This window comes from Pan troglodytes, chromosome 13, assembly GCF_028858775.2.
Source record: "Pan troglodytes isolate AG18354 chromosome 13, NHGRI_mPanTro3-v2.0_pri, whole genome shotgun sequence".
Classification (NCBI taxonomy): domain Eukaryota; kingdom Metazoa; phylum Chordata; class Mammalia; order Primates; family Hominidae; genus Pan; species Pan troglodytes.
In genome coordinates, this window is record NC_072411.2 from 18,615,178 (window position 1) to 18,628,136 (window position 12,959).

The 12,959-nt window shown below is 44.9% G+C and overlaps 1 protein-coding gene across 8 annotated transcripts in view; it reads right to left on the bottom strand.

The window, feature by feature from the left end:
• Positions 1-5,810: 5,810 nt before the first annotated feature.
• CCDC93 (coiled-coil domain containing 93) overlaps positions 5,811-12,959 on the bottom strand; it is a 98,539-nt gene continuing 91,390 nt past the window's right edge. For 7 of the 8 annotated variants that reach the window (XR_010149653.1, XM_024354636.2, XM_054678745.2 and 4 more), the window contains one exon: positions 5,811-10,655. Coding sequence is in view for 7 of the 8 variants with exons in the window: in XM_024354636.2 (XP_024210404.2) it covers positions 10,602-10,655 (54 nt within the window). In the remaining variant the exon portion in view is untranslated. The remainder of the gene's footprint in view (positions 10,656-12,959) is intronic. The other variant, NM_001246416.1, reaches the window with a different exon arrangement.

Genomic DNA, 12,959 nt, shown 5'->3' on the forward strand with positions numbered 1-12,959 from the left:
AATGGAATTCTATTGACAAAACATATCTGATTTCCAATTAACATTCTAGGAACATCCTTGGTAAGTGTAATGTCTCTGTCCTGTCTCTATCTCCTTTGCCTATAGAACATGACTAAGATGGAGTTGGGAGGATGTTAGAGGAATTCATCTCTTTCCTGTGTGGATTTATTTTCTAAGGTATCACAATTTAATTTCACAAAGTTCCAGGTCTGTAGGATGGATGTGGCTAATGGAAGAGTTTTATTAATTTGGTCATGTATAATGTATAAAGTATGCTACTTTTCTCCCTTTGAATATGCCCTCCATGTTTCTTTAGGCATGTCTGAGGGAATTTATTTTTTAATTTTTAAAACTTTTTTAATTTTTCTTTTTATTATTATACTTTAAGTTTTAGGGTACATGCGCACAATGGGCAGGTTAGTTACATATGTATACATGTGACATGCTGGTGCGCTGCACCCACTAACTCGTCATCTAGCATTAGGTATATCTCCCAGTGCTATCCCTCCCCCCTCCCCCCACCCCACAACAGTCCCCAGAGTGTGATGTTCCCCTTCCTGTGTCCATGTGTTCCCATTGTTCAATTCCCATATATGAGTGAGAATATGTGGTGTTTGGTTTTTTGTTCTTGTGATAGTTTACTGAGAATGATGATTTCCAATTTCATCCATGTCCCTACAAAGGACATGAACTCATGATTTTTTATGGCTGCATAGTATTCCATGATGTATATGTGCCACATTTTCTTAATCCAGTCTATCATTGTTGGACATTTGGGTTGGTTCCAAGTCTTTACTATTGTGAATAGTGCCACAATAAACATACGTGTGCATGTGTCTTTATAGCAGCATGATTTATAGTCCTTTGGGTATATACCCAGTAATGGGATGGCTGGGTCAAATGGTATTTCTAGTTCTAGATCCCTGAGGAATCGCCACACTGACTTCCACAATGGTTGAACTAGTTTACAGTCCCACCAACAGTGTAAAAGTGTTCCTATTTCTCCACATCCTCTCCAGCACCTGTTGTTTCCTGACTTTTTAATGACTGCCATTCTAACTGGTGTGAGATGATATCTCGTTGTGGTTTTGATTTGCATTTCTCTGATGGCCAGTGATGATGAGCATTTTTTCATGTGTTTTTTGGCTGCATAAATGTCTTCTTTTGAGAAGTGTCTGTTCATATCCTTCACCCACTTTGTGATGGGGTCGTTTGTTTTTTTCTTGTGAATTTGTTTGAGTTCATTGTAGATTCTGGATATTAGCCCTTTGTCAGATGAGTAGGTTGCAAAAATCTTCTCCCATTTTGTGGGTTGCCTGTTCACTCTGATGGTAGTTTCTTTTGCTGTGCAGAAGCTCTTTAGTTTAATGAGATCCCATTTGTCAATTTTGTCTTTTGTTGCCATTGCTTTTGGTGTTTTAGACATGAAGTCCTTGCCCATGCCTATGTCCTGAATGGTAATGCCTAGGTTTTTTTCTAGGGTTTTTATGGTTTTAGGTCTAACGTTTAAGTCTTTAATTCATCTTGAATTGATTTTTGTATAAGGTATAACGAAGGGATCCAGTTTCAGCTTTCTACATATGGCTACCATTCCTTCTGAAACTATTCCAATCAATAGAAAAAGAGGGAATCCTCCCTAACTCATTTTATGAGGCCAGCATCATCCTGATACCAAAGCCGGGTAGAGACACAACCAAAAAAGAGAATTTTAGACCAATATCCTTCATGAACATTGATGCAAAAATCCTCAATAAAATACTGGCAAACCGAATCCAGCAGCACATCAAAAAGCTTATCCACCATGATCAAGTGGGCTTCATCCCTGGGATGCAAGGCTGGTTCAATATATGGAAATCAATAAATGTAATCCAGCATATAAAGAGAACCAAAGGCAAAAACCACACGATTATCTCAATAGATGCAGAAAAGGCCTTTGACAAAATTCAACAACCCTTCATGCTAAAAACTCTCAATCAATTAGGTACTGATGGGATGTATCTCAAAATAATAAGAGCTATCTATGACAAACCCACAGCCAATATCATACTGAATGGGCAAAAACTGGAAGCATTCCCTTTGAAAACGGGCACAAGACAGGGATGCCCTCTCTCACCACTCCTATTCAACATAGTGTTGGAAGTTCTGGCCAGGGCAATTAGCCAGGAGAAGGAAATAAAGGGTATTCAATTAGGAAAAGAGGAAGTCAAATTGTCCCTGTTTGCAGATGACATGATTGTACATCTAGAAAACCCCATTGTCTCAGCCCAAAATCTCCTTAACCTGATAAGCAACTTCAGCAAAGTCTCAGGATACAAAATCAATGTACAAAAATCACAAGCATCCTTATACACCAATAACAGACAAACAGAGAGCCAAATCATGAGTGAACTCCCATTCACAGTTGCTTCAAAGAGAATAAAATACCTAGGAATCCACCTTACAAGGGACCTGAAGGACCTCTTCAAGGAGAACTACAAACCACTGCTCAATGAAATAAAAGAGGATACAAACAAATGGAAGAACATTCCATGCTCATGGGTAGGAAGAATGAGTATCGTGAAAATGGCCATGCTGCCCAAGGTACTTTATAGATTCAATGCCATCCCCATCAAGCTACCAATGACTTTCTTCACAGAATTGGAGAAAACTAAAGTTCATATGGAACCAAAAAAGAGCCCACATCGCCAAGTCAATCCTAAGCCAAAAGAACAAAGCTGGAGGCATCATGCTACCTGACTTCAAACTACACTACAAGGCTACAGTAACCAAAACAGCATGGTACTGGTACCAGAACAGAGATATAGACCAATGGAACAGAACAGAGCCCTCAGAAATAACACCGCGTATCTACAACCATCTGGTCTTTGACAAACCTGAGTAAAACAAGCAATGGGGAAAGGATTCCCTATTTAATAAATGGTGCTGGGAAAACTGGCTAACCATATGTAGAAAGTTAAAACATTTTTTATATAGAGACAGGATCTTCCTATGTTGCCCAGGCTGGTCTCTTGAACCCCTGGCCTCAAGCAATCCTCCCACTTTAGCTTCCCAAACTGCTGGAATTATAGGCATGAGCTACCATGCCTGGTCTTGTCTGAGGGACTGTGGATTCTTATCATGATGGCTGTGCTCTGTGAGTGTCTATTCCACATGTAGGTGCCATCCCCAGAGGCTGCTCTTCTGGCCTCTCACCTGAGTGGTGTTGAGAGGTATCTTTTCAACTCCAGGTCACAACATATCATGAAACCAATTTGGTAGTTGGCTCAATCAGCGACATTCTCAATAGTCATGTGCAATTACTACGAAGTCTCTGTGGCATATAGCAAGTCTTTATTTCTTGCTTATATGCCTGAGTTGGCTGGGATTTCACTGATCTAGGCAGGGCTCATCTAGGCTTGGCTTCAAGCTTCAGGTTGCGTCTAGGCCTGCTCTGTTTGTCCTTCATCCTGTCCTTGGGCCAACAGGGTACGTTCTTCTCAAGAGAGAAGGGCAAGAAGGTAAACCCAACCGTGCAAGCATACTTTCAAAACTTCTGCCAAGTCAGCTAACCCATAGGACAAGCAAAAGCCCAGGGTCAAGGGGAAGTACATTCCACCTGCCATGAAAAGGCACCTGCTATGATGGGATGATGGAAAGCAGCACTTCAATGCTCAGCATTTTCAGAACAGGAAAAAACATCAGAGTGTAGTATTAAAAGGCTAAGTATTGTCTTATAAAACTTTCTTTTCAGTTATATTTAAATCTGGACTATTTCAGGGGTCTCTTAACTGGGCTCCCTGCTTCTGCCCTCCCTATAGTCAACACAGCCTCCAGAGGGATCCTTATTTTTTATTTATTTTTATTTTTTGAGACAGTCTCACTCTGTCGCCCAGGCTGGAGTGTGGTGGCGTGAACATGGCTCCCTGCAGCCTCGACTTCCCAGGCTCAACCCATCTTCCCACCTCTGCCTCCCGAGTAGCTGGGACTACAGGTGTGCTCCACCATGCCTGGCTAATTTTTTGTATTTTTAGTAAAGACGGGGTTTCGCCATATTGCCCAGGCTGGTCTTGAACTCCTGGGCTCAAGCGATCTCCCCTCCTCAGCCTCCCAAAGTGCTGGGATTACAGGCATGAGCCACTGCACGAGTGTAGGGATGCCTATTAAAATGAAGCCAGATTGGCCGGGTACGGTGGCTCACGCCTATAATCCCAGCACTTTGGGAGGCTGAGGCGGGTGGATCAGCTGAGCTCAGGAGTTCGAGACCAGCCTGACCAGTGTGGAGAAACCCCATCTCTACTAAAAATATAAAATTAGCCAGGTGTGGTGGCACATGCCTGTAATCCCAGTTACTCGGGAGGCTGAGGCAGGAGAATCACTTGAACCCGGGAGGTGGAGGTTGCAGTGAGCCGAGATTGTGCCACTGCACTCCAGCCTGGGCAACAAGAGCGAAACACCATCTCAAAACAAACAAACAAACAAAATGAACCCAGATCACATTGCTTTCCTTCTCAAAAACCCTCCAGTGGCTCCCCACACAGGTCTCCTTCATGTTCCTCAAACTCACCTGCTGGGTATGCTCCTACCTTAGGGCCTTTACACTTGCTATCCCCTGTGCCTGGACTGTTCTTTACACAGGTATCCATATACTCACTCCCTCACTAGTCAGTGAGTGAGGCCTTCCTTCACTTCTCAATATAAAATTGCAGCCGCCACCAAACCAGACACTCCTGATACCTTCCGTGCTTTAATCAGCATGTTGAAGTACCACATGACAATATTTACGTATTTATCTTGTGTGTTTTTTCCCACTGGAGAGTAGCTCCAGGAAAGCAGGTTCTCTTGTCTGCTTTTTTTACTGCTATATTCTCAGGGCCTGACACATAGAAGAAACTCAAGTATTTGTTGGTTGAATGCACAAGCTAACAGAGGTTCATTTTTCTCATGGAACAAGAATATGGAAGCAGGTGGGCCTCAGTGTGGTTGAGAGGCTCATCATGCCTTCAGAGAGCCAGGCTCTTTCCACCTTTTCCCTCTGCCAACCTCAGTGTGTTGGGATGTCTCTTTTCATGGTCTCAAGATGGCTGAAGTTGCTCAAACCCTGTCCCTCCTCCATAACTTATCACAGGAAGAAAGGGTGAAGCTCTCCTAGTGCATCTCTCACTGATCATCAGGAAAGTCCTTGCCAGAAGTTCAGCAGTCTCCCCAAAACTGGCCATAACTGGGTTAGACATCCATCCGCAAACCAGCAGTTGGCCAAAAAAAAGTGAGATTCCCCTGACTGGAAAAGCTGTCATGTTCCTCTCCTGGGGCTGACACACGGCCACCTCGGAGCTGGACAAAATCAGAGTTGTGTTGGTTTTTAAAAGAAGGCAGAGGTGGGGAAGGCTCACCCACAGCAGGTTTCCACACAAGATGGGCACGGCTTCTGGAGGATGTTAACAGCCCCCCTTGAGTCATGACTCTGAGGTATGCCTATCTTTTGTACCCCAAAAGTCAGAGGACCAGGGTTGCACTGTGATTTTTGTAAGATGGACGGAACCCTGCAGCAGCCCGTCTGTCCCAGTGATTAGTCACATCACCATCCATTTCCCCATCCCCATCCCTCCCTCTGCCAGCCCAACATGCTCCCAGAGTGTGAGAAGAGCCAGCCTCTGCTTCACTGCCGCATTCTATTCCACCAGAAAAGGACACCTCCCTTTCCATGGCCCATTGCCTCAAGACCCAAGAAAGAGTCTCACTACTTTTGAATCAAAGGCTTTATCTTTAAGAAAGCAGATTTAGAGAATCAGAATTTTCTTCCATTTTGGTTCTATTAAGAAAAGTATACCAAATTAAAAATTAAGAACTATTTTTTAATAGATAATACATGTACATGGTACAAAATTCAAAAGGTACAAAAGGTGTACATTGAAAAGTCATTCCCACCCCCTATTCCCAGAGGCAATTCAGGCTGCCGGGCTGCTAGATATCCTCCCAGAGACATCCTAGGCATATGCAGGTGGACATATGATATACACGTGTATATGTCTGTGTGAAAACATATGCACACACATACATCTACACACTTTCTCCATTCCAAACATTAGGATACCATGGGCTTTTTTCCTCACTTAATCATGCATCTTGGGGACCATTCTATGGTAGTACACACACACAGGATCCATTGTTTTAAATTTCTGCAAACTATTCCATTGTTTAAGCTGGCCATAATGTATTTAACCATTCCCCTGTATTGGTGGCACTCTCCAACTTTTTGCTATTACAGTGTTTCAACAAAAACTCTTGTACACAAGTACCTTGTACACAGGTACAATTCTTAGGAGTAGCATTGCTAGTTCAAAGAGCTTATGCATTTGCACTTTTGATAGACACCGTCCAGCTGTCCCCCATGGAGTGCCTACATGTCACACTCCTGCCACCACCGTATCTAGTGCTGCCACCCACAGCCTTGCACTGTGGTCCCACTTCTTGGTTCACGTGGCTGAGACATTTCTGCCCATCAAGTTACCTTTAGGTTCATGACACATTTTGAGCCAAAACATACCTTATCTCTAACATTAGTGTAGTTCTTCCCTCTCTTTTTCCCTTCTTAGGGAATAAAAAAAAAATCTGTAAAAGGCAATTCCTTTGAAAGATTCAAAACCTCTGACACCTTGTTTCATCTCAAACTTCAAGGTTACAGTATAACATACTCTGAGAGAGACCCTCTAAAGTTGTGAAAACTGTTCTCAAACTAAGCATCAAGTAGAGGAAAGGTTCAATCTAAATTTTCCTAATAGAGATGCAAAGTTGCAATGTGGAAAAGCCATTTTATCCAACCGGAATTTCCCAGTCAGTCATCTACCTTGAGCTAGATGCTGGGGAGAGTGTGGTAAGACAGGCCCTTACTTTTGTTGCCCAGGGCCACTGGACATGGGCAGGCAGTGAGCTTGGCACATTTTGGGGACGGATGTAAGGCTGGCGTGGAACATCCACGGTATTCCCTGGGTTGTCAAGTATGCTGCAGATCAGCACCAGATCTTCCAGTTTTGCACATTTATTGTGAGAAGAGGGAATACTATTATAGCATTACCTTTTACAATGCATCTTCAGCCTGTAATAGAAGGAATGCTCTGGACTTCATGAAAAGGATCAAGAGAGGGCCTGGGGGATTCTGAAGATGCACGGAACAAGGCACTTTCCTTGGCAATCCCAACCATGGGGACACATGATGGCATCCATCCTATGGGGCTCTTTATTGTACTGTTTGGCATTAAGATGTTCTTTTACTTTGAGGCCAACACCAGCCATGAGTAAATCATAAAGTGCTTCCTTAAAGTGTTCTTCCTCAATGCATGTTTCAACATCTGCACTTCAGAACAAGTGGTCAGGCTCAAAGTAACTGTGCTACTGCTAATACCTACCTCCCTTTTAGGGTGATCATCAGTCACCTACAGAGTGGGCAAACAAGACCATATGAGGCAGCAGAAATATGAGGGCACAGGTTAGAGCCAGGGCTCACTGTCAGGAGTGCCCTTTCAGGCAGGTCTGCTTCGGTCACTAGAGACGTACTGGGGCCTGACAACATCAACAACGTCACAACCCTGAGGTCTGAGGTCCCGGGCATGGCACTTTGTGAGGTAGTAAAAGGACTGTCTGAAGGTCTTCTCCAGCCTCTGCTCAAGGTTTCAGGAGGTCCCGAGGGCTCGGTATTGTCAGAGAATGCTTCCCATGCCTGGACCCTGGACCTTCTGGTTGTGCTGATGGACTCAGCGGACACTGGCAGGACCCAGCTATCCTGAAAATATGTAAGGACTACCAGCTAGAACCATTAAAACCATGAACTTCGGACTCTAACAGAGATATGCTTGACAAACTGGGAATTTGCCCTCTGTTAAAACAACCCTCAGTGTGACTCTGACGACTGTTTAACATTCTGTACCTCCCTCTAGTGGTGTTAGCTAACCCCAGTCATCCAACAGAGACGGAGCACAGGTCAAAGACATCAACAAATGTCCTAGCAACTCCCCACGCACTTCGTGATCACGCAATCTTGTCCTGCTCACAACAGCTCTGATCGCGGCTTAAAGCAGAGCAGTCCCATGTACTCCATAAGAAGCAAGAAGTGGGAAGGACCCCCCAACCCAGAGGCTGGCGGAGATTCCACAGCACTGGGCAGCCTGCCCGCTAGCAACTCCCTGTGCTGATTGAGCAGGGAGCCTGTCTCTCCTGGGGAAACCTGGTTCCTCCTGAAGCGCATATTTTGAAAAAGTAACTTAAGGATGTTCTTGCTTCCTTTTAACTCTGGAGAAGCCTGTGGGCTTAGAGCACAATTCCATACTATGTCTAAGCACACAGAGCCATAGCCCTGGGAAGATGACCCCTTCTGGTGCTCCAGGTGGCTTCTGAAATGATCAGGGGCCTTGGGGCATCTCCTTAGCCTATACAGCTTCACCAAAAAGTCATATAACATCCTAATTACTCAGAAAGGCACTGTCCACACTGAGAGTTGTCTGCAGCAAGTGTGAAATTTGAGCTCAAACTGGCTTCGTAGTCTAATTCAAAGTGTATTCAGGCAACAAAAACTGATTTATCCGTAGTAGGCCTTGTGGATTAAAAAAAAAAAAGGAATAGAGATCTATGGACACCTCTCTATACCAAAACCAAACCAAATGAAACTCCTGTGAAATACAGCTCAAAATAAATGCCTGCACTTTCAAAAAGAATTACTGGTTGCTTTGGATTCATCATGCCATACTTTCCCCATCAGCACAGAGGTGGACTCCAGTAACCCCAGAATGTCATCTGCCTCCCTACCACCTTTGGACAAATATTCAAATAACTGCCCCAACTGCTCACAAAGTTCAGTTAGCCAGGGGTGGGCCTACAAGCTGCTTAACAAGACAACGCAGATGTTTCCCTGACTGAAATAATTTCAAACGCAGTCAAACTTCTGTCTCCTTCCCCTGCCCTCAGAGTGCCACCTGTTCTTTTGCAATTACTTGCTTCAACTTAGCCCTTCAAAACCCCCACATGACCATGGCTCAGGGACCAGCTGAGGTGCAGCTGCACATGACCCAAGAAGCGCTCGCAGGTGGCAGTTTCTATTTGCAAGCTGCTGCTTCCGCCTGGCTCAGGCAGGCCTTGCTGGCCCTGGCACTGAAACCAGTGGCTGTTTTTAATCCAGCACGTGTGTATGTTTTTAAATCTGTACACATCAGCCCTGCTTAATCACATCCATTAGGGAACTAAAAATGAACACATTTCTGTGGCTGCTGAATGCCCCACTTGCTTGACATGTTTAAGCTTTTGTGTTACTGTGCAAACCTGCCACCTGGTATGTTTGCAAGATTTATGCAAAATGGAGCACAAACCTACAGAACATGAATGAGTTACCAGACTCCTGAGGACCAGGGCAGCAGGAGCTCCATGTTTGATCTGCACTGGTCATTTCCAGGGATTAAAATCAACCCTCAGCTGCCCTTCAAGGCCCTCCAAAGCCTAGTCTCAGCCCTACTTCCCAGACGGGTCTCTGAAGCCTCCTGCAGAGACTAGCTTATCCCCTCCTTTCCCAACATGCATGCCTTGTACTCCTCTGCACTCTCTTGGGTTTTTAATCATAGTGTATTTTCACTTAAAACAATCTTCCTATCAACATCCGATTCTCCCTTTAGATAGGGCTCAAATGCTGCCTCCTCCAGGAAGTTTCCTTGGATCTCTGCAAACCCTACTGCTCTTCCTCCTGACACCCTACTTGCCTTGAGTGCAGGGAACAGTGTCTGTCTCTCTCCTGGCTCAGACCATGACCCATCTGCAGCATAGCCTCATCAAATGTGCCTTCAATGAGGGGGATGCACAGCCCCTCTGCATGCTGTGACTCACATGAACATTGGGGCAGGGGAAGGTATAATTTTTATTGACGTGTCCTCAGCACAAGGTCTGTTTTCAATTTTCTGAGAAATAAACTTGAGTAACACATAAAAATTAAAACAACACTGAACTTTCGTTCCAGTTGCTGTCACCACCAAGCCTGCTGGCTGGCACCTGGAGGAGCTGGGAACAAAAGGTACCATGGCAGGTGAAAGGCCCAAGTGACCAACACTACATGGGCTGATCATTTCAGCTAAATGCCTTCTGTTTACTGAAAAACATCTTGGATAGCCCAGTTCTGTGGTCAAGTGTGCTGTATCTGCCTCCCTGGGCCACCTGCTGGGTACCTGTGCAGTAGGAACTGTGTTTTACACGTCTCTGAATCTTCCTCAGTGCTTATTTCTCAGTGGTTGCTGAACTAATACTTGCTAAACAAATGAATTCTTCTTTATTCAGAGTCCATACAAATACAGGTACCTTCATAAGCGCAATGTTACTGGAGACATAAAAGTTGAATCAACAGAGAACAAGTACTCCCCATATTCTTCATAGGATGATGGGTGTTATCCAAGCCACGTGTTTACTGTCTGACTCCATCAACAGCAGCCAACAGAGATGAATGGAAGCAAAGAGGAGAAAGAAAACATCCAGGTTGTTGAAATCATCACAACTGCATCTCTCTACTGTCGCTTTCAGAACCATTTCATGATCCTGTAGGTGATATACGGTGCTTAAAAGTAAAATCAATGACATACAACCACGGCTGGGGATGTTCAGGAGGCCTTCGCTTTCACCTTGGACAGCAGCATCTCATTCTTGCGGCCCTCCTGGAGGGAAAGCAGAGAGTATAGAGAGAGTGGTGACTACATTAGCACCCATGTGAGGCCAAGATGGTCTCAAAGCCCTTCCCATATCCCTATGGGAGACATCTCCTGGCCAACCCAGTCTCTTGGCATGCTGCCACCAGCATGGTGAAGCTTCCTGATGACCTACTGACATCAACACCAATATAACTATAATGATGCTCCATTTCTGGGCTGTCAGACTGAAAATAGGATGAGAGGATAGGCACTGTCATTCCCAAAGACTTCATGAAGTCTATGAAACTTCAAGGGGATAGAAGCAGAAAGCACACTTATCTGCCAGTCTTGGCCTACTATGGTGAGGGAGTGGGGAAAGGCTTTGGAGACAGCAGCCTAAAAAGAGATAAAAGGGAGCCCTAGTTTACATAGCAGGCAAAACACATAGAGTTCTAACAGTGAAAGTTAAGAATATTCTTGTCTTTAAGAAAGAAACTCAGAAAATAGGATAAGAGATATTCATTAAGAGATAATGGGGCCGGGCGCAGTGGCTCATGCCTGTAATCCCAGCACTTTGGGAGGCCGAGGCAGGCGGATCACGAGGTCAGGAGATCGAGACCATCCTGGCTACTACTAAACCCCGTCTCTACTAAAAATATAAATTATTAGCCAGGCGTGGTGGCAGGCGCCTGTAGTCCCAGCTACTCAGGAGGCTGAGGCAGGACAATGGCATGAACCCAGGAGGCGGAGCTTGCAGTGAGCTGAGATTGTGCCACTGCACTCCAGCCTGGGTGACAGAGCAAGGCTCTGTCTCCAAAAAAAAAAAAAAAAAAAAAAAAGATAACCTGCCCTTCCTTAAAACCGAACTGTATGAAATCAATGGCACGTGCTACGGGTTATCACTGAGGGAGGTCACTGTCCCATCCTCTGCCTGTAGAATCTGACATCCAGTGGCACAAGTCACCTCTGCATCATTTCATGTTCCCTCTGGGGTCATCTTCAAAAGCTTCTAACTGCGCCTCCTGCCCTCGTTCCACTGGCCTTAGTAGCTCAGGATACCTCCATCTGCTAGCAAACCTCCAATAACTCTGACCCCATTCTCTGGGTAGGGTCACAAGGAGTCCTGCTTTTAAATTGGGAGATAAAAGTGGTAGCAGAAAGGGCCCGGAGAGGTAGAGCTCACAGGCTTGGCAGTGGTCAGGCCTCCAGGGGCTGTGTTTTCCTGGAGGTGCATTTATTGTGGGAGAAAAACTTTTACCCTTGAACCTTCTGCACTCAAAACCCCCACGGTCAATTTTTCCACCTCCCTGGGCCAGGGTCAGGTGCTCCCAGCTCTCTGGAGGCCCTGATCTTTTGGCAGTGTGATGGCAGCATGACCACAACGACCTTGGTTTTGCTAAGACTAGTGCTGGCTCATCTACAGGATTCAGATGTGTCTTTCACTCAGGGAGCAAGGAAACAGGTGGGTGCTTGCCTTGGTGGTAAGGCTGAATACTTTGAGGCTGTCAGAAGCAAGGTGCTCTGACACTTTTGAGCACCTTTTTGGGGAGAGAGGGGCAGTTCATGGGCAGGGCAGTGGGGGGACAGAAATAAGGTGATGCTGGGTTCCTTTTAAAAATGGCTTGAGATGTACTTGGGGGAAAAAAGACTCCAGCTTAAAACAAATGGAGGGGAAGAGATGGAACAAGAACAGAGAGCTACACTATTATATTGTCATACTACACTCTCTACTTGTATATTTTTTAAGATTTCCATAACAAAAATATGAAACAGTAAATAAGTTTAAACTGTCACCCACCTCACCGTTTAAATGAGGCAAAAACAGCATCAGAACCCTACCGTGGGGAACTGTGTGTGTCACAGAACCCTAGGCGATGCTTGTACTGTTCGGTAGAGACAGCCTGCAATGTCACCTAGTATGTGAGCCTACAGAATCATATTCTCCGTCTCTTCAAAGCAAATACAAAAGAGGCGCTTTGGGTGTTTGTTTCTAGAAGAAAAGGGAAAATGTCTCATCACCTCAGTCTCTTTCCTGCTGAAAACTCTATCCAGGCCCACTAGGTGCCAGACAGAGAGCTAAGTTCACTCAAGGTTATGTACCAAAAGCCAGCTTCACAAAAATGTAGGGTTTGAATTCATCAGTGCTATTGAATTTAAATCTTAGTATCATGACCTGATGGTGCCCACGGCGCATAACTGTTGCCCATTTAACGTGGGGTAAATCAAACCCAACAAAGGCAACCGCTAAGGTGGCAAAAAACCATATGGTAGACAACAATGTTGTGTTTTCCATGAAGAATAATTATTGCACACTACAAGTGCTTGGGCCCA